This window comes from Equus asinus, chromosome 7 (genome assembly GCF_041296235.1).
Source record: "Equus asinus isolate D_3611 breed Donkey chromosome 7, EquAss-T2T_v2, whole genome shotgun sequence".
Taxonomy (NCBI): Eukaryota; Metazoa; Chordata; class Mammalia; order Perissodactyla; family Equidae; genus Equus; species Equus asinus.
This window is the reverse complement of record NC_091796.1, coordinates 104,554,402-104,571,985: the sequence shown is the minus strand read 5'-3', so window position 1 is coordinate 104,571,985 and position 17,584 is coordinate 104,554,402. Positions and strand designations below refer to the sequence as shown.

The 17,584-nt window shown below is 59.9% G+C and overlaps 2 protein-coding genes across 5 annotated transcripts in view; both read right to left on the bottom strand.

The window, feature by feature from the left end:
* EML1 (EMAP like 1) overlaps window positions 1-544 on the bottom strand; it is a 168,503-nt gene extending 167,959 nt beyond the window's left edge. Inside the window, exon 1 of one of the 3 annotated variants that reach the window (XM_014854571.3) lies at window positions 359-544. In XM_014854571.3, the coding sequence (XP_014710057.1) occupies window positions 359-386 (28 nt within the window). In that variant the 5' untranslated portion in view covers window positions 387-544. The remainder of the gene's footprint in view (window positions 1-358) is intronic. The other 2 variants (XM_014854574.3, XM_070514302.1) reach the window with 2 other exon arrangements.
* An 8,777-nt stretch (window positions 545-9,321) lies between these two features.
* Window positions 9,322-17,584, bottom strand: part of CYP46A1 (cytochrome P450 family 46 subfamily A member 1) — a 31,440-nt gene continuing 23,177 nt past the window's right edge. For both annotated transcript variants that reach the window (XM_044774302.2, XM_044774303.2), the window contains 5 exons: window positions 15,625-15,709; window positions 14,854-14,964; window positions 11,298-11,386; window positions 10,497-10,563; window positions 9,322-10,238 (listed from right to left, as the gene is read on the bottom strand). In XM_044774302.2, coding sequence (XP_044630237.1) covers window positions 10,068-10,238; window positions 10,497-10,563; window positions 11,298-11,386; window positions 14,854-14,964; window positions 15,625-15,709 — 523 coding nt within the window. In that variant the 3' untranslated portion in view covers window positions 9,322-10,067. The remainder of the gene's footprint in view (window positions 10,239-10,496; window positions 10,564-11,297; window positions 11,387-14,853; window positions 14,965-15,624; window positions 15,710-17,584) is intronic.

The window sequence follows — 17,584 nt, the reverse complement described above, 5'->3', positions numbered from 1 at the left end:
CTTGCATGCAGTTCCAGGGGCCTGTGGCAGCTGGAACCCACCCGGGGGTCCAGCCACTGTCCTGTGGGCCGGCTCCGGATGCCCCGGCTGACAGCCGGGACGGGTGCATGGCAGCCACGGCTTCCTGCTCCGGCCTCATCCACCGGGAAGCCGGGGGGGTGCAGGAGGACTTAGCTCTGAAAGTCGAGCTCCCTGCTCCAAGAGCACAGGCCCCCCAGGCATCAGGCTGGGAGGAAGGGGGTCCAGCCCACAGCTGCCTGCAGCCTGCAGGGGCGCGGGGGGGCCCAGCGCCCTCAGCAACCAGTGGCTTTGGCTCTGCAACCAGAGCCCTGAGAGTAAATATAGCGCTGCCACTCACCGGCGGAGGGGCCCTCGCCGTCCGACATGGTGCAGGAGATGGGCAGGCAGCCGGCTACCGGCCTGCAGGACGCTCAGAGCCCTCAGTGGCTGTCACCCACCTGGTGGGGCTTGGGGCTGCCGGCCCTGCTCCGTGTCCACTCCCCAGGCAGCGTCCCGCCCCAGCTGGCCCGGCCACCGCCCCCCCCCCCATGCTGGGCTGGGCAGATAAGAGCGTGCTCCAGTGCCAGGAGCCCGTGCGATTGGTGGATAAATCTGGGCACTGCCCTCCCCGCCTGGGGCCTCTCCCAAGCAGCCTCGGAATGTTGTCTGAGAAACTGCTGCACCCCTGGGTGCTCAGTCAGTCCTGGAGACCCAGACCCAGCCCTGGGGACCCCAGAATGCCTACGCACTCTCCCTCGGGAATGGCTCCCCCTAGCCAGTGAGGGGCGTTTCTGGGCTTAGAGAAGAGTAACCCTGAGTGATGCCACCACAGGGTGTGTGCCGGGTGCCAGGGCCGTGCTGAGTGCTGACACACTTGTTATCCTGTTCAGCTCCCAGGCTACAGGAAGGCACAGCCCCTGCCTTTGACCGTTTGCCAAACCCAGAGTGGCCAGCTCTTCTGGGTGCCACCTGAGTACCGACTGCTCTATGTGCATTGGGGGGTGGAGGGGAGATGGAGATGGACCCCATGGGGCAGCCACGTGACTCTGTGTCTGGGACAGAGGGGGTGCTCAGGAAATATTGGTTGAGAGAATATGCCTCAGCAAGCACTTATTATGCACTTGCTGTGTGCTGGCCTGAGAGCCAAACAACCCAGTGCCTCTCCTGGGTCCCCACAAGGGCTGAGTGCTCAGAGGCATCACCCCAGGGCTGGGCTCTGCTGGGGCCCCCAGGGCTCAAGGTCTCCCCAGTTCTGCACGCAGAGCACAGAGGGAGTGGAGCAGCTTACAGAGGAGGCAGAGAGCCTGGTTACCACCCACAATCCAAGAGATACAGGAAGGCTTCCTGGAAGAGCTGGCATTTGAGTTACATCTCTGAGGGATAAGGAAGTTTTTCTTCAGGGGAAGAGGGCATTCTGGAAGGGAGACCAGCAGTAAAGGTCAGAGGTGAGAAAACTCGACTGGGGAGCAGCAGGGGTCCCTGGCAGGGGCTGGAGGTGGTGGTGACCCTGAGGAGAGAAGAAGGTTGATGCTCGTGGAAGAGGAGGCATCCAGGGCTGGGGAAGTCGGGGGAGGCTTCCTGGAGGAGGGGGCAGATGCTGGTGCCGAAGGATCCATGAGCCTCAATGAGAAGAGGATAGAACAGCATTCTGAGGTATTTAGCAGCTCTTCCCCCGGCATTGAGGCCTTTCCCAGCTCAGAAAGCTGGGGAGTGAAGGCAGGAGGGGCCAGACCATCACATTTCCAAAGGAACTCCCTTCTGGAGACAGGGTGAGGGGAGGACCACAGAGTTTCACCAGCTGTCAGGGAGAACAGCAAAGGAATTCAATCCCTATGAAGTTCCAGGCTGCCTGGCCTTTGCCTGTGCTGTTCCTTTGGTCAGGAATTCCCTGCCTTCCTCCCCACCTCCTCCTCTGGGAAGCCTTGTCTAACAGCCCCTGAAGGTGGGCCGGGGCCCCCGTGCACCACTCCGAAAACTCTGACCTCACGGGCGCCTGGTCCTGGCTGTGTCCGCCTTTCGGTCAGCTGTTGCTGTTCTGTGTGATAATGAGCTCACCATCACTGGAGGTATGTAAGCAGGGCTGGACAGCCATGGGGTGAGAACACAAGGAGGGAGTTCAAGCATCAGGTGGGGTTAGATGAAATGGCCTTGGGGTTCCTCTAGGGTGACAAACTTGTCCTGGTTTCCTTGGACCTTTCCTTGTTTTAGCCCTGGAAGTCCCACATGCATCCTGGGAACCCCCAGTCCTAGGCAAACCAAGACTGTTGGTCCTCCTGGGTCTCTCCCAACTGAGATTTTTATTTTAAGCGAGGGAAAAAAAGACAAAGCAAGACTGGAAATGTCTCCGGAACCCTGCAGCTCGCTCTCCCTCCCCACCCAGGAAACCACCCCCCTTCTCCCCACCTAGACGTGATCACCAGACCACTCTCTGGAGTGAGTGGAAACCCAGCTGCCTGTGCCCTGGGCGGGTGCGGGGGGAAGAAACATTGCAGGTCAGCGAGGAGCGAAGGAACGAGCCGCCCTGTGGGGCCCCCTCACCTGCAGAGTGGGGAGGGTCTCATGCGTGAGTCTCGAGGAGTAACCGAGGGAAGGCGGCAGCAGCACAGCAGGTCACTGTAGGCAGCAGCTGTGTCCCCAGGGAGGACAGGGCGCCCGGGAACCCACCTGCCCAGCCCTCCCCTCGGACTCTGCTCTCCCCAGGAGGGCATGAGTGGGGTCAGAACTGCCTTGTTGTGTGGCCTTGGGCAGGTTGTGGCCCCTCTCTGTGCCTCCATTTCCACATCTGTGGAGCATTTATGAGCACGTCCCGTATACTCAGCCCTGGCCAGGCTCTGGGGCAGGAGGAATCCCATTGAGCCCCTGCCACCAGGTATGCACAGTCCCATGGGGTCGCGCGGGCAGGGCCTGTGGTCCCATCTTAAGTACTGTCTCCTGCAGCACATGCTCTGGGCTTCCTGGGATGGGCTGGATGGACAGGGAGCACACTGTGGAACTCACCTCAGGGCGGCCCCGAGACTACCGGAGTCCAGTCCGGGGTGCCACGGGTGTGCCCAGTGCTGGACAAACAGCGGGGCTGCAGAAGAGCCCCACCGAGCCACCAGGTGGCCCAGACAGAGGCCCTCGCTATGGCCGCTGCCAAGTGGGCTGCAGGACGCGGGCCCATGGGAGCGTGGTCTAATGTGCCCAGTTGAATGCCAGCTCCACCAGCCCTCCTCGGTGACTGGGACACGCCATCCCCTGGCTCGGTTTCTCCCCTGGAAACAGAAGGGGTGGCGCCTGTGGGGGGCTGCCGTGAGCATCAGCAGCCAAGACGCTGTGGAGGGGCGTTCCACCGCCCCACTCGGCAGCCGTCCGTCTGTCTGTCTGCCCCCGAGTCCCACCCAACCAGCCGCCCAGGGTCCACCCCGCTGGAGCCGGCTCCCTGTGCGCAGGCCACTTCCCCTTCCTGTGCTGGCCCCAAGTCCCTTCCTGTTTTCTTTATTGTGGGAACATGTGTTGGGGAAAAAAAAGCAACTCAAGTCCTTTGCTCCTGAGGTCATTGCCGCAGCTATGGGCCCACTGCATGCATGTGCAAACACGTGTGTAAATGCGTGTGTGCCAGTGAGCATGTGTGTGACGATGCATGTGGGTGTGCACATGTGTGCGTGGGAGTGGGCACGTGTGGGAAAGTGTGCATGTGAGAATGCGGAGGAGCTTGTGCAGCACACGTGTGAGTGCGGGTGTGAGTTTCTACAAGTGAGCACGTGTAGGGGACGGGTGAGTATGAACCTACCTGCATGGGAGCACGTGTAGGGGCGTGTGTCCTCCCACGTGAGCGTGTGTGAGAAGGCATGTGTGTACACGTGGTGTGTACGCAGGCACGTGTGCCCTCTGGCTCCTGAGAGCTCATCCTGTAGCCCTGAGTCTCCAGTCGGGTGTCTGTGTGCCCAGCACGGACACCGAGACCCGGCGCCGAGCCGGCTGCCCCCGGGGGGCTCACGAGGGTCTAGCGCCATTTTCAACTCCTAGGTGGGCACTCGACGGGCAGCCACTACTGGGGCCTGAGTGAGATGTGGACGCAGCCTCCCAGGGCTCACAGGCTCGTGGGGGGTGGCAGAGGGAGTGCAGGGCAGTGGCGGGGGGCACGGGGTGGTGGCCAGTGAGGACCTCTCTGAGCAAAGTGCTCAGGGGCCCTGAGAATGGACAGGGGCGGGAGATACAGGTGGCTGCTGGTGGCCTCGGCAGTTGGCGGGAGCTGGAGTCACTTGAAGGGGAACAGGGCAAGGGAGGTGCACGTTTGCTGGACATCCATGGGGCCAGCCCCGAGCCAGGCCCCTCCTGCCACTCCGGCCCCTCCCTGACACCGAAGCAGTCCAAGTGGAAGCTACGGTCCCACTTCCCAGGGGAGGACGACCACGGGCCCCGCAGTGACTGCTCGCCTGGGTACCCTATGCTCAGCACCCCCCCCACGACCCCACCTCCTTCCCCGCCTGCCTGGAGAAAGGCTTGCCCCTGAGTTCCCACACTGCTCAGCCAGCCAGCTCTGACCCTGGGAGCAAAGTGTCCCCAGAGGGAGGGCGGAGGGTCAGGGCTGGCCTGATCAAAGGCGGGAGAGGCGTCCAAGCGTGGTGGGGTCAGGAAGGAGGCCCCACGTCCTGCCCGCTGGCACCTGCCTGCTCCACATTCACGCCGACCCCAGCTGGGCCTCAGGGATCCCAGCATGTCCCCCGTGCTGGAGACTCTGTGTTCCTGGGCCTTGGGTTCCCCTCGTAAATGGAGGAAGGACAGTCGTGAACAGGGAGTCCCACCTGGGACCTCGGTGGCCATGACTTGCAGGACAGTGGATGCCCCCACTGGATGGACCCCTGCTTCCCGGGCATGTGGCCTTGGGCAGGTCACCTAACCTCGCTGGCCGTCGGAGTGGGGATGTGGTGCGTGGTGCACAGCAAGGGCCTGCCATCAGCAGCCCAGAACACTTCCCGGGGCTCTCCACTGGCTTCAGTTAAAACAGACACTGCCTTACAGCTCAGGTCACTGCAGACACACCCAAGTACACGCAGCCGGAGACATGCAGATACATGCAGCCTCGCACAGGAGACGGAGAGACACAGAGTTGGGGAGACAACAGAAACACAGAGATATACGGGGAGACACGAGTGGAAACGCACGTGGGGTGCACACGCACGTGGGGCGCACACATACACAGAGTTCATACACACACACGAGGCTCATACACACACATTCGAGGCTCACACACACACATACGCACATGCTCCAGCATAGCTCTGGGAGCTGGTCTCCTTCACCCAGAGCCCCCTTCTGGCCCCGGCACCCTACGCTGACAGCTGCCTGGGTGGCCTTGGACAAGCCTCTGGCCTCCAGGCTCCCGGCCAGGAGAGAAGCCTGGGAGGCCTGTCCAGCTACGCTGGGCGTCCCTGGGGTGTGAGGGTGGGAGCAACTCTGAGTTGCTTGGGGCAACCCCCTCGTTCTGGGTGGGGGCCAAGGAGCTACTGCCATTTGGTGTGGGTGGGGGCGGCTGGGGGCAGGGAGCTCGTGGGCTGGCCTCTGAGGCTCTGGCCTCCTCCTGGAGCTCCTGGCCACCAGCGGGGGTGAGGCTCCCCAGGCACAGGGAGGCCCTACGACCTCCTGGGGCCGTGTCTGTAGAAAGGGGCCTGGGCTTACAGTACAACCAGGCCCAGGGCTGGCCACGAAGTGGGTGCTCAACCGTGAGCTGGCACCATTGTCAGCGTCATTGTGACTATCATCATGGACTCCTCCTCATCCAGGGTCCCACTCACCCTGGGCCCAGTGTTACCCAAAGGGCTTAGACGTGGGCCCTACCCATGGGCTGGGGACTAAGGGGCCTGTTAGAGTGGCTGTCATCATCCCCCTCTGCCCCCTAAAACCCAAACCAGCAGAGGAGCTGAGCCGGGGGTGGGGGGAGGTGGGGGGGAACAGACGAGCCTTTTGTCCCCACCCACCCAGCACTGACCTGGGACCCTCCACACCCTGTAGGAGGCGAGGCTCCTACAGCAAAGGCCCCAGTGTCCCCCAGCCCCTGCTGGCCTCACTGCCAAGGCCCATGGAGCCTCCTCCAGGGCAGGCCGGGGAGCTGGACACACAGGGTGGGGCCGCCAGCGAGCCAGCCCAGAGCGGGAGGCTCAGGGCCTCCTCTGGCTTCCACCCTCCGAGTGCCACCTCAGGGACCGGCAGACTCACTCCTGGCTACCCAAGCTGCCTCCCGCTGAGCTGACTGCTCTGCCTGGCTGGCCCAGGGTCCTGCCCACCAGCAAGGGCTGCCTAAGGTGGGCAACACCCGGAGGATCACTATGGCTTCCTCAAGTGAGAAGAAAGTGCGAATTCTGGGAGGAACATGTTTGTAAAGCTCCTGGCCAAGGAAGGGCCTGGACTCCATCCATCCCAGCCCGGCCCGGCTGCAGAGAAATGACCCTCCCGAAGTAAGCGCCCCTCGACTGCCAGAAATACCCCGTGTCTGCCCCCTCCTCTGGATGGGCTTATTTTTGGACGTCCAGACAGAGACGCCCGAGGCCGTCTGGAGCCCAGGGTGAGTCTGGGCAGACAAGAGGACTTAGGAGTCACCCCAGGGAGTCGCGAACCTCCTCTAGGTCACGTTCTCCTCAGGAAGCCAGCTGAGGATGCGGGATTCTTGCCCCAGAGAAAAGCAAACATCCATGCAGAAGGGATGAAATGCACGAAGAGCCACCAGCTTGAGCCCCTCTGGCCCCCAGAGGTCCCCTCCAGGCGGCCCCCATCCAGGCGGCCACCCCCGCTCTCACGGTCATCCTGTGTTTGTGGGGTCCACCTGGGCTGGATGGACCTTCCTGACTCCGGACCAGTGTAGAGGACACCAGGCCCACTCGGCCAAGACAACCAGGAGGGGTTGAGCTCCATCCACAACCTTCCAGGTGGGCAGCTAATTGTGGTCCTCTGCCCACCCACATTGGCTGCCCCTGACGTCCAGCAGGGCCACTCCAGAGCCAGCCTCCTGTCCCAGTGCCCAGAACATAGAGGAAGAAATCCTCCCACTGCATCAGGCTGGGCAAGCTTCTTGCCCTCCTGACCAGGCAGGCCAAGGCTCCCGCCGCCACCCCCCAACCAGGCCTGGGCTACAAGCCACCCCAAGGGTCCCTCATCACCAGCCTCCAGGCCTCTGGGGCCGAGGACACCGGAGGTGGCTTCCGCTCAGCACAGAGCACTTTAACTGGCGAGCAGCTCAGCCCTGAGGGATCACGAGGCACCCCCTGGCCCCCAGGCAGCGGGAAGCAGCCTGCATCCCGGCCCGTCCTCTGTGCGTTTCTCCACCGCAGGACTTTCCTTGCCAAAGCTGCCCCTTCCGGCGAGGCCCCTCGGCCGGCCAGCCAGCCTCCCACCTCCAGACCCGGGCCCATGGCTGGAGAGGTGAGGGGGCACCGCCGAACGATCGCCGCTCCCCCGCCTGCGTGGCACTGTCCTTGCCGCCCCCGCCAGCTGCCTGACGCTCGCCGCGCCTTGGTGGCCTCATCTGGGAAATGGGGACGGTGATGCTCACGTCCCCTTTCCCTCTCCCGCCGCGGTCAACGGACGTCCCAGACCCCCGGCGCCTCGGCGGGGCGAGGTCTGCACCCTGCAGCTCTGACCCCGCCGCCAGGAGGCTCGGGCCCCGCCCCTCCGGCCCGCAGGGCCCTCTGCCGGGTGGGGACGCGCCGCCCACCCTGCCTGCGGCGGACGCGCGGGCCCGAGCGCTGCGGCGGGGCGCCCCTGTGTGGCCATCCTGGGAACTGCACCGCCTGGCCTCCCAGGAAAGCCCTTCCCCCGAGGTGACAGCAGTAAAGATGCCACCGCCAGTGACAGGTACAGCTGGCGGGTCTGCAGCACTGACGTTGACAGGCTCTGTGCTAAGCACCATCCACTTAGCGCTCTGAATTCTCCCACCAACCCTAGGATGTGGGTTCTATTGTTTGTCCTCCCTTACAGACGGGGAAACTGAGGCCCGAGCCACAGAGCCAGTGACAGGTGAGGGTAGGATTTGACCCCAGGAGGTGTGGCTGCAGAACCTTAGGCTTAATCTCATCCATCCTGCCTGGGCCCCAGGGGTTGACACCAGCCCAGTGCTCACTGGGGTCTCCTGGGGGACTGGTGTGTGGGCCAGGTGTAGAAGGAATGGGGTGTGGGGAGCTGGTGAATCTCAGGGAGGGGATGCAGAGGGCAGGGGTGGTCACAGGGTGGTCCCCAGGAGCAGTGCAGGGCCAAGGGCCTGGGAACTAGATGAGAGGAGACAGTGGCATTTGGGTGGCCATGGGATGGGGTTGCTTCTGTGCGGGGCAGAGACGAGCAAGGAGTGGGTTCAACCATGCAGCTGGAGGAAGGGCCCAGCCACACCATTCTCAGAGCCCCGGGAGGCTCTGGGGCCCCCAGTCAGGGAACTGGAAACAGAGAGGGTGGGATGTAGCTTGATAAGGGCCCAGCAGAGCGCTCAGATGGGGCAGGAGGCTGGGGTGGGGGGGGGGGCAGGAGGACCCTCACTCTGCAAGGAATCCGCAGGAACAGAGGCATCCTGGAGGCCCAGAGGCTCAGGTGGAGCTACTAGTGTGGCTCCCACGGCCAGCCTGGGCTGGGGAGACCAGGGGCCTCTCTCCCAGTCCACTGCACCCACCTGGACCCAGCATGTGACTTCCTTCCTTGAATCTCAGTTTCCTCTCTGCTACATTGGAAGATGCCTTGGAACTGTCATTCAAGACTGTGCCAAGGACCTGGGAGAGGACATACAGCAAGAGCCAGCTGGAATCCATGCCCTCCCCCAGGTGGGGGCGGACCCTCTCCAGAGAACGGACCCCAGGCTGCGGGCGAGGGCAGTGCATTCTCTCTGTGCGCAGACAAGCTCCCAGGTGCTAAAGGAGAAACTCAGGGCAGGTACCTTTCCTTGGATGGGCCCAGAGGACACAGCCTGCCGTATTTACTGCCCCCTCTCCACCCCTAGGCCCTGCAGAGGAGGGGACGGCTTCTTCTACCCACCCGCCACCGTGAGAGTCACAGTGTCACCACTTGGGGCCGGGCAGGGAGGACCAGCCCTGTGCCAGCAGGTGCAGAGCATGCCAGCGGGCGTGAGACCGGGCATGCGTGCTCAGCTCTGCCCAGCTGCCCCCAAGTGAGGGCCCAGGGGCTCCGGCCTCTGTGGGGCCACCTGGGGCATCAGCGCCTTTGTCAGGAGTGGACTAGACCATGCAGGCTCCAGGGCCCCAACGCTCTCCAACCAAGCTCTCAGAACTGGTCCCCTGCCTATCATCCCAACCTCATAGCACACCCAGGATCATGGGCTTCATAGAACACAAAGAACAGGCTTCTGCTAACACAGGGCTCTCCTGGTCACCTGGGCATTGCCCGAGCCTCTCCAGGGGCAGCTTCCAGAGTCGCGCCAGCCCTTAGAGAGCCTGGCCTCAGCATCACCTCCATCTTATAGACAAGCAAACTGAGGCCAGAGCGCCCTGGTCTGGTCTGGCCGTTCATTCATGCACTCAACACATATTTATTGAGCATCGACCCTGTGCCAGGCCCTGGTGGGCATGAGGGGCTCAGAGACAAATCACACGCAGACCCCGCCCGAAAGGTGTTCACAACCTGGCAGGGCGGTCAGTCACATCAAAGGATACTCACGATACAGTGTGGTCAGTGTGGTGTTAGAGGTAGCACAGGTGACCAAGGGAGTACAGGGGAGGAGCCCCTGGCCCGGCCGGGGGTGGCAGGGATGGCTTCCTGGGGGAGGTGACACCCAAAGAGGGCTTTAGGGAGTGAGCAAAAGTTAGGGTGTCTCAGCAGAGGGAGTGGCCTGTGCGAAGAGGTGGGGGGGAGACGACCACACATCTGGGCGGCAGCTGGGAGTTAGGCAGGGCCGGTCCAGGAGAGGCAGTGGAGTTAGCAGCAGACAGGGAGTGCTGAGGGTGTGAAGCAGGCAGCGGTTGGCAGAGGGCCCACTGGGAGCCGGCGTGGAGGGCGCCCCGAGAAGGGGGCAGGAGAGCAGGGCGGGAGGCAGTGGGGTTACAGGGGAGGGCGGGCATGGCCTTGCCCAGGAGTCCATCCTGCCCCAGGCTTCCTCAGCAGGGCGGGGGCGGGGGCGCAGGCTGCCAGCCCCGGGGCTGCAGGGTGCACAGCACGGGGTCCAGCGGCTTGAGCGTGGCCTGCTCCTGCAGCCCGAAGCGCTGCCCGGGCACCAGCCGGAACTCGAGCCTCTGCAGCAGCTTGGCCATGACCACCTTCACCTCCATCTGTGCACACAGGGGGCGGGGGGGCAGGGGGGTCAGTGAGCAGTGAGCGCGGGTCAAAGAAACAAGGAAGGTCAAAGAAACGAAGGAGGGTGGCGGGGGTGGGTCATGGAGCTGCGAATGCCACGGCCACTGTGGCTGCTGGGTGCCCAGCCCCCAGCCCAGGGGGGCCCTGACCAGGGCCCTGCAGTGCTTTGTGGCCCAGGACAACTGACACCCCTGCAGTCGCTCTGGGCAGAAAACCCAGCCCGGGCCGCCTACCTGAGCAAACTGCTGCCCGATGCAGGAGCGGGGGCCCAGCGAGAAGGGGAAGTAGGTGAAGCGAGGCCTGCGGGCAGAGAGGCGTCAGGAGGCGGCAGCCCCAGGCGCCAACGACAGAACGTCCCTTGCTGATGGCCAGCTTGGGGCCAGGCTGGTGTTTGCACACGCCGAAAGCAGCAACAGCCGAGGCCACCAAGCTCTGGCTCAGCATTTCCCCATTTTCTCCTCCTCCTGAGCCTTCCAGAAGGAGCTGCCATCATCCCACTTTCAAAGATGGAGGAGCTGAGGCTCAGAGGGGCAAAGCCACCCGCCCAGGGTCCTCTGTCACCTGCTCATCCAGCCAGTCCCCTGTCCAATTCTGGGCAGAGTCTGGGTCTGGACTCAGGTGGTCTGTTCCTGGAGCCAAGCTCCCCCCACTGCTGCTTCAGTATTTTCATGCAGCAACCTCCAGGTGGGGCCTCTGGCATTCCCATTTCTCAGATAGGCGCATCAAGGCCTGGGAGGTGGAGTCACTTGCCCATGTCACACGGCTTCCCTGTATAAGGGACTGGTTATGAGAAAGGGCTTTAAAACCAGTCTGAGCTGGGCTCAAACCCCAGCTCTGTTGCTTACTGGCTGTGTGCCCTTGGGCAAGTTACCTAACCTCTCTGAGCGGCGATTGCCTCCACTGCAAAGGGGGCAGAGTGGGGATCTAGAAGGCTATGTGGGCTCAGTGGACCCTGGCAGCTCAGAACAGAGGCTGCTGAGACCGCCCTTCTCCCACCAGGCTTCTGCTCGTGGACAGCTTGAAGGGAGACTTACTTGGGTGCTTTGGGGCTGAAGCGATCGGGGTTGAAAGTCAGCGGGTCCTCAAAGTATGTGTCCATCCGCCCCATGACGTAGGTGCTGAACTGCCAGGCACAGGATCCGCTTGTCTCTGGTTCCAAGGATTGGTCCCCTTGCACCTCCCCGACCCGCTGTGGCCACTCAATGGGGTGACTTGGAGCAGAGCAGTCCCCGACCCTGCCACCCCCGACCCCTGCTCTACTCCACCCACCGGTCTCCCCACCCACCCATCTGGGCCAGTGTGGGATTCCACTGGCCCCTGAAAAGTCTCTAAGAGGAAGAAAGGGGACAGCCCAACGTGCCAGCGACCAGCTAGGCGTGCTGCATGATCCCAGGCCTGGCCCCGCCCTCTGGGGGAGCTCCAGTTATCCCTGTTTTACAGATGAGGAAACTGAGGCTCAGAGAATGGTCCATGACTTTCCTGAAGTTACCTGGCAAGTAAGTGGCCAAACTGAGATTCAAACCGTGAGGCCTTCTTTCTCAAGGTCCCTGAGAGCTGTTGTTATTCAGGTTCTCTTCCTCGCTAGGCTGGCTGCAGTGAGGGTGGGGTCGGGGAGCTGCAGACCCCCGCTAGCCTTTCACTAGCATGCATGGTGCCTTCTGACTGGGGTTACTGGTCTGTGCGCCTGGCCCCCAGGGGCCATCCACACCCTCCTCCTTGAGACCCTGGGTGCTGGCCTCCGCGTCTTCCACCTCCATGCTAAGTACCTTGCTGAGCCCGCTCTGCCCCAGCTCTCTGTGCTGAGTCCAGGGCAGCCGGGGGTGGAGGCAGGGTCTGCAGCTGAGGTCTGAAAAGTAAGTGGGAACAGAGGGTGGCAGAGGTCGCCTACCACGTGCCAGGGGTTTTGCTAGACATGTGAGTACATTATCATGTTGACTCGTCTCCATACACTGTGACTCAGGCACCATCTTCCCTGTCTTACAAGGATGACACTGGGTCCCAGGGATTCAGGGTCTCACCTGAGATGACCCAGCTGGCCAGGAGCAGGGCTGGGATTGGAGCCTGGGCCTGCCCGCTCAAGGCGCACAGGATCGCGCACCTGGGCAGAGAGTCAGCACAAGGCTCGCCCTGCCAGATGTAAGGCATTCTAAAGAGATGGTTGTTAAGGCAGGTGGCGTTGGTGCAGGGGTGTTAAAAAAAAAAAAGAGCAGATAGACTGAAGAAACACACGTAGATGAAGCTTCGATACACACTGGAGAAGGTGTGGCAGAGCCCTGAGGAAAGAGGGGGCTGCTCAACACACGGGGCTGGAAGCACGTCGTTCTCCACAGGTAAATATAAAAATGGGTCCTGTTATGGGCTGCACTGTGTACCCCCAAATTCTTATGTTGAAGCCTTAACCTCAGAACGTGACTGTATTTGGAGATGGGGTCTTTAAAGGGGTCATTTTAAAATGAGGTCACTAGGGTGGGCCCTCGTCCAATTAGACTGGTGTCCTTATAAGAAGGGGAGATGAGGACACAGACACACACAGAGGGACAACCGCATGAGGACACAGGGAGAAGACGGCCGTCTGCGAGCCACGGAGCGAGACCTCGGAAGGAGCCCACCCTGCTGACACCTTGATCGCAGACTCCCAGACTCCAGGACTGTGAAAAAATAAATTTCCACTAAGCCGCCCAGTCTCTGATCCTGTGTCGTGGCGGCCCCATCACACTGATACAGACCCCACCTCATGCCACACTCAAAATCAGCTCCAGGTAGATAAGAACTTAACTTTCAAAAGAAAAATGTAAAATTGTTCAGAGCCAACGTGAGTGAACATCCTTCCTCCCTCAGCCTGGGGAAGGATTTCTCAAACAAGACAAAACGAGAGAGCTCGCCACTGAAAAAGTAAGAGCTTCAGATGGTTAAAAACACCTTAACAAAGACAAGCTAGGAACCTAGAGACAATATTTGCAACACATACACCTGACAAAGGATTGACAAGGGAATTTCGTGTGTGTGTGTGAGGAAGACTGGCCCTGAGCTAACACCTGTGCCCATCTTCCTCTATTTTGTACGTGGGACTCTGCCACAGCGTGGCTTGCGGAGTGGTGTGTAGGTCCACACCAGGATCTGAACCTGCGAACCCCGGGCCACCGAAGCAGAGTGCATGAACCTAACCACTACGCCACTAGGCTGGCCCCAATAAATTAATTTTTAATAAAGGTTTACATAGCAATAAGAAAAGACAGACAACCCGAGAGAGAGAGAGATGGACAAATAGCTCACAGAAGGAAAGGCAGAGTAGAGCTGGTCTGCCTCACCAGTGATCAGGAAAGCGCAAATCAAAACCACAGCGGGTGGTGGCATCCCACACAGAAGAACTCGAAGGACTTAGAATTAGGGTATACAACTACGTACTGGGGCTTTGGGGAGAAAAAAATAAAAATAAAAAAGAGGAAGATTGGCATCAGATGTTGTTATCTCAGGGCCAATCTTCGTCACCAAAAAAAAAAAAAAAAACCCCACAGCAAAATACTTGCCCAGCACTTATTTGATTGGCAAAAAAATCAAAATTGGACCATACTAAGTGCTGGGGAGGATAAGGAACAACAGACTCTCTCTTACAGCACAAGTGGGCATCTGAGTTGGCACAGCCACTGTGGAAAACAATTTGGCACTAGTTTATAGAGATGACCACTCAGATGTCCTACAACCCAGCCCTCCCTCTCCTGGGTACACGCCCAAGAAACACGTTTGCACGTTGCACCAGGACGTGCAGACAGGAGCACTGACAGCAGCAGCCGTGCTCATGATAGCAGCAGACCGGAAGCTCCCAAATGTCCACTGACCCCAGAATCAGTATGCAATGGTGGTCTGTCCACACCTCAGAACATTATACAGCAGCGAAGGGGGGTGGCCTACAGCCGCACGCGGAAACCTCCACAAATCTGAGTAGCCATCACACTGAGTCACACAGCAAGTCCTAGAATGTATGACTGGGTGGGTGCACGCACACACACACTGAAGGAGTGGCAAGCACACAATTCAGGACAGCGATTGCTTCCAAGGGCAGCAGGAGAGTGACACCTATGGAGACGATTACAGTCTCGTCTTGGGGGTGGGAGTGGGTTTAGGGGAGGCCATTATGCATGAACGGAAGCCTGAATGAATGAAGAAGTGAATGGGGGAAGAAACAGACAAACAAAATGCAAAGGAGGTAGGAGGAGAAAGTCAACTCAGTGGGGAGGGGGCTGCGGAGCAGGGAGAGAGAAGGAACTGGGACAAGTTTGGACCAGCTATGAAACTGGGCACCTCCCATATCTGCCCCTTGCTGGCTGTGTGACCTCAGGAAAGTGACCTAACCTCTCTGAGCCTCAGCATCCTCAGCTATGAATGGGGCACCTCCCTTCCAGAATTATCTGCTGTAATCTTACGCTGGATGGTGTGAAGGGGGAGAAAAAGATCCTCACAGGGTTACGGGGAGACTCAAATGAGAACGCACAGGTTGGCCTATGATGATAACGGGGCCACAGACTTCCCTGACCTCAGAGGAGAGCCCCAAATAGGCCACCCCGGGGGCCGGTAGGCAGGGCCCCCACGCACCAGGAGTGGGGTGTTGCCGGGGACTCTGACCCCATCAATCAAGGTCTCTTCCTCCAGCAGGCGAAACGTGCCCCACGCTGGCGGGTACAGCCTCAGCGACTCTTTGAGAACCTACAGAAACCACGCGGGGAGACAACAAGAGACGTCAGGAGATCCCACAGCACATGCCCCGGCCCATGTCTGCTCCCACTCACCATGCAGAATGTGCACCCACATCCAGGACGGGGTCCTGGACCCCTGCAAAGTCAGCTTTACCTTCGTGCCCAACCCCTCATGTGACAGAAGAGGAAACTGAGGCCCAGAATAAGGGCGTGATGCAAAGCCGCCGCGGCAGAGACAGGACCAGGAGCCAGGCCCCCACCTGGGCTGGCTTGGAAGCAGGGCTCCCACCATCCCGAGAACCCTGACAGCTCCAGAAAGGCCTCCTGCTGTGCTTTGTCAGGAGGGAGCGCTCTGTGGGGGCCTGGCTCCCTGGAGGGAAGCTCAAGGCTTGCGGAGCCCCGGCCTAGCTGGGAAGCGCAAACACAGCAGCATTTACCACTGGGCAGCTTTCCCACCTGTGCTGCAAGTTGGAATTACCTGGGAGGCCCTGAGCATGCTGCTGCCCAGCTCCCACCCCCAGGCGCCCGACGTCGTTGGTCTGGGGGCAGCCTGGGCATGGGAATTTTTTAAATCTCCAGAGGATTCTCAGGGGCAGTGAAGCTAGAGAGCCCCTGTACCACAGGCCTGACCCGGCGAATCGCCCAGAAGCTTCCTTCTCACCGCCCACACCTGGGACAGGTACTGCAGCCTCCCCAGGTCCTCGCAGTCAAGGTGCCTCTTAGAGCCGATGACCTCGTCCACCTCGGCCTGCAGCCTGTCGGGTCAGACACAGACAAGTTCATCTCCCAGGAGCGACCGTGCCCACGTTAGTTTGAAGAAGGGGGGATGGGAGGAAGCGTGCAGAGAGAGGCCTGCGGTCCCCCACCTGCACACACTGCCCGCCCGATTGTTGAAGACATCCAGGAACCGATACGCCCAAACCAAGATGCCTAGGAAGCCGGGAACTATGTTCCGGGCCTGACAACATTCACCCTCTGGTCGCTGCTTGGAATCAGCTGTAGGAAATAAGCGCACCACAGAGCTGGGTCTTTGCACAAAGGTGCCATCTCAGCCTGGTTCACAGCGGCCAACAGCTGGAAACAGCAGAACGAGGGGCGCAAGGACGCTGGCTGAGCAAACCTGGCGATGAGCGCTGTTAGCACAGCGTGCGGCCCTAAGCAGGGGTCTGGACCACTTCCTACCCATCAGGAGGGCTGCTATCAGACAGAAAAGAGCAAGTGTTGCCGAGGATGTGGAGAAATCGGAACCCTGAGCGCTGCTGGTGGGAACGTAAAATCGTGCAGGCGCATTTGGACAATAGTCCAGTGATTCCTCAAAAAAAATTAACATAGAATTACCATATGACCCAGCAATTCTGCTCTGGAAATATACCCAAAAGAACTGAAAGTACAGTCTTAGATACATATGCGCACACCCATGTCCACAGCAACATTACTCATAACGGCCAAAAGGTGGAAGCAACCGCAGTGCCCATCAGTGGATGACGGGACGGACAACAGAATCTTACTCAACCTTCGAAACGGAGGACATTCTGACACAGGCTACAACATGCATGAACCTTGGGGACATCGTGCTGAGTGAAACAAGCCAGTCACACAAGGACAGATCCTGTATGATTCCGCTTATGTGAGGTCCCTGGAGGGGGAAGATTCATAGAGACAGGGAGTGGAATGGGGGGGCCAGGGGCCGGGGGAGGGGACGGGGAGAGAGTGTTTAATGGGGCCGGAGTTTCAAGTGGGAAGATGGAAAGAGTTCCGGGGACGGATGGTGGTGATGGGTGCACAGCCATGTGAATGTACTTAATGCCACCGAAAGGGACACTTAAAAAATATTTAAAATGGTAAATTTTATGTTATAGATATATGTATTTTTTTTAGCACAATATTAAAGAAAGAGTGGACTTGGGAAGAGGTTACGATAAAGTGGGGCAATGGGATAAAATACCCGGTGAAATTCAGGAGTTAATCATGGACTGCCTCTGGGGGGGGGTGGGGCACGGCGGGCAGATTTATTGTTATTATCATCAACATTATTATTATTATTGTAACTTTTCTTTTTTCCAAATTTTTTATAAAGAGGATATCCCTATTAGATATTTTTAAAAGCCCAGGCAACCGTTGACTCTTGTCAAGTAGTCGCCTGTCCTGTGGGTGCTAACGAGTCCTCGCAGCCCTTGCCCTCCCACAGCCCCCATCCCGAGCCTGGGGGGTCTCAGAGTCTGCCTGAGCTTGGCTCAGCCAGTCTGCGCAATGGTCCTCGGTCCTCAAGGGCATGAGGAAATCTGTACCTAAGGAAACCAACGGCCCAGCTCGAACACCCTCTCCCCGGGCACACCCTCTTCCCTCTCTCCAGTGGAAGACGAGCGCCCTCAGCACCGTATTTGGAATTCTGCTCAATCCTCAGTGCCAGCCCCCCGCCAGGCACTGGATACACCACGGGGAGGAAAGGAACCATGGTCCCTGCCCTCTGGGAGCTTCCGGTTTCCTGGCTGATATAGACTTAAAGTGAACCATCCCAGGAGGAAGCGCATTCGTGAGCTGGGAGGGGTCTAGGAGGGGAAAACACAGAGGGGCTGCTTTAGGGGTCTGAGAAGCTTCTGAGGAGGAGGAATGGGGGGAGGAGAAGGGAT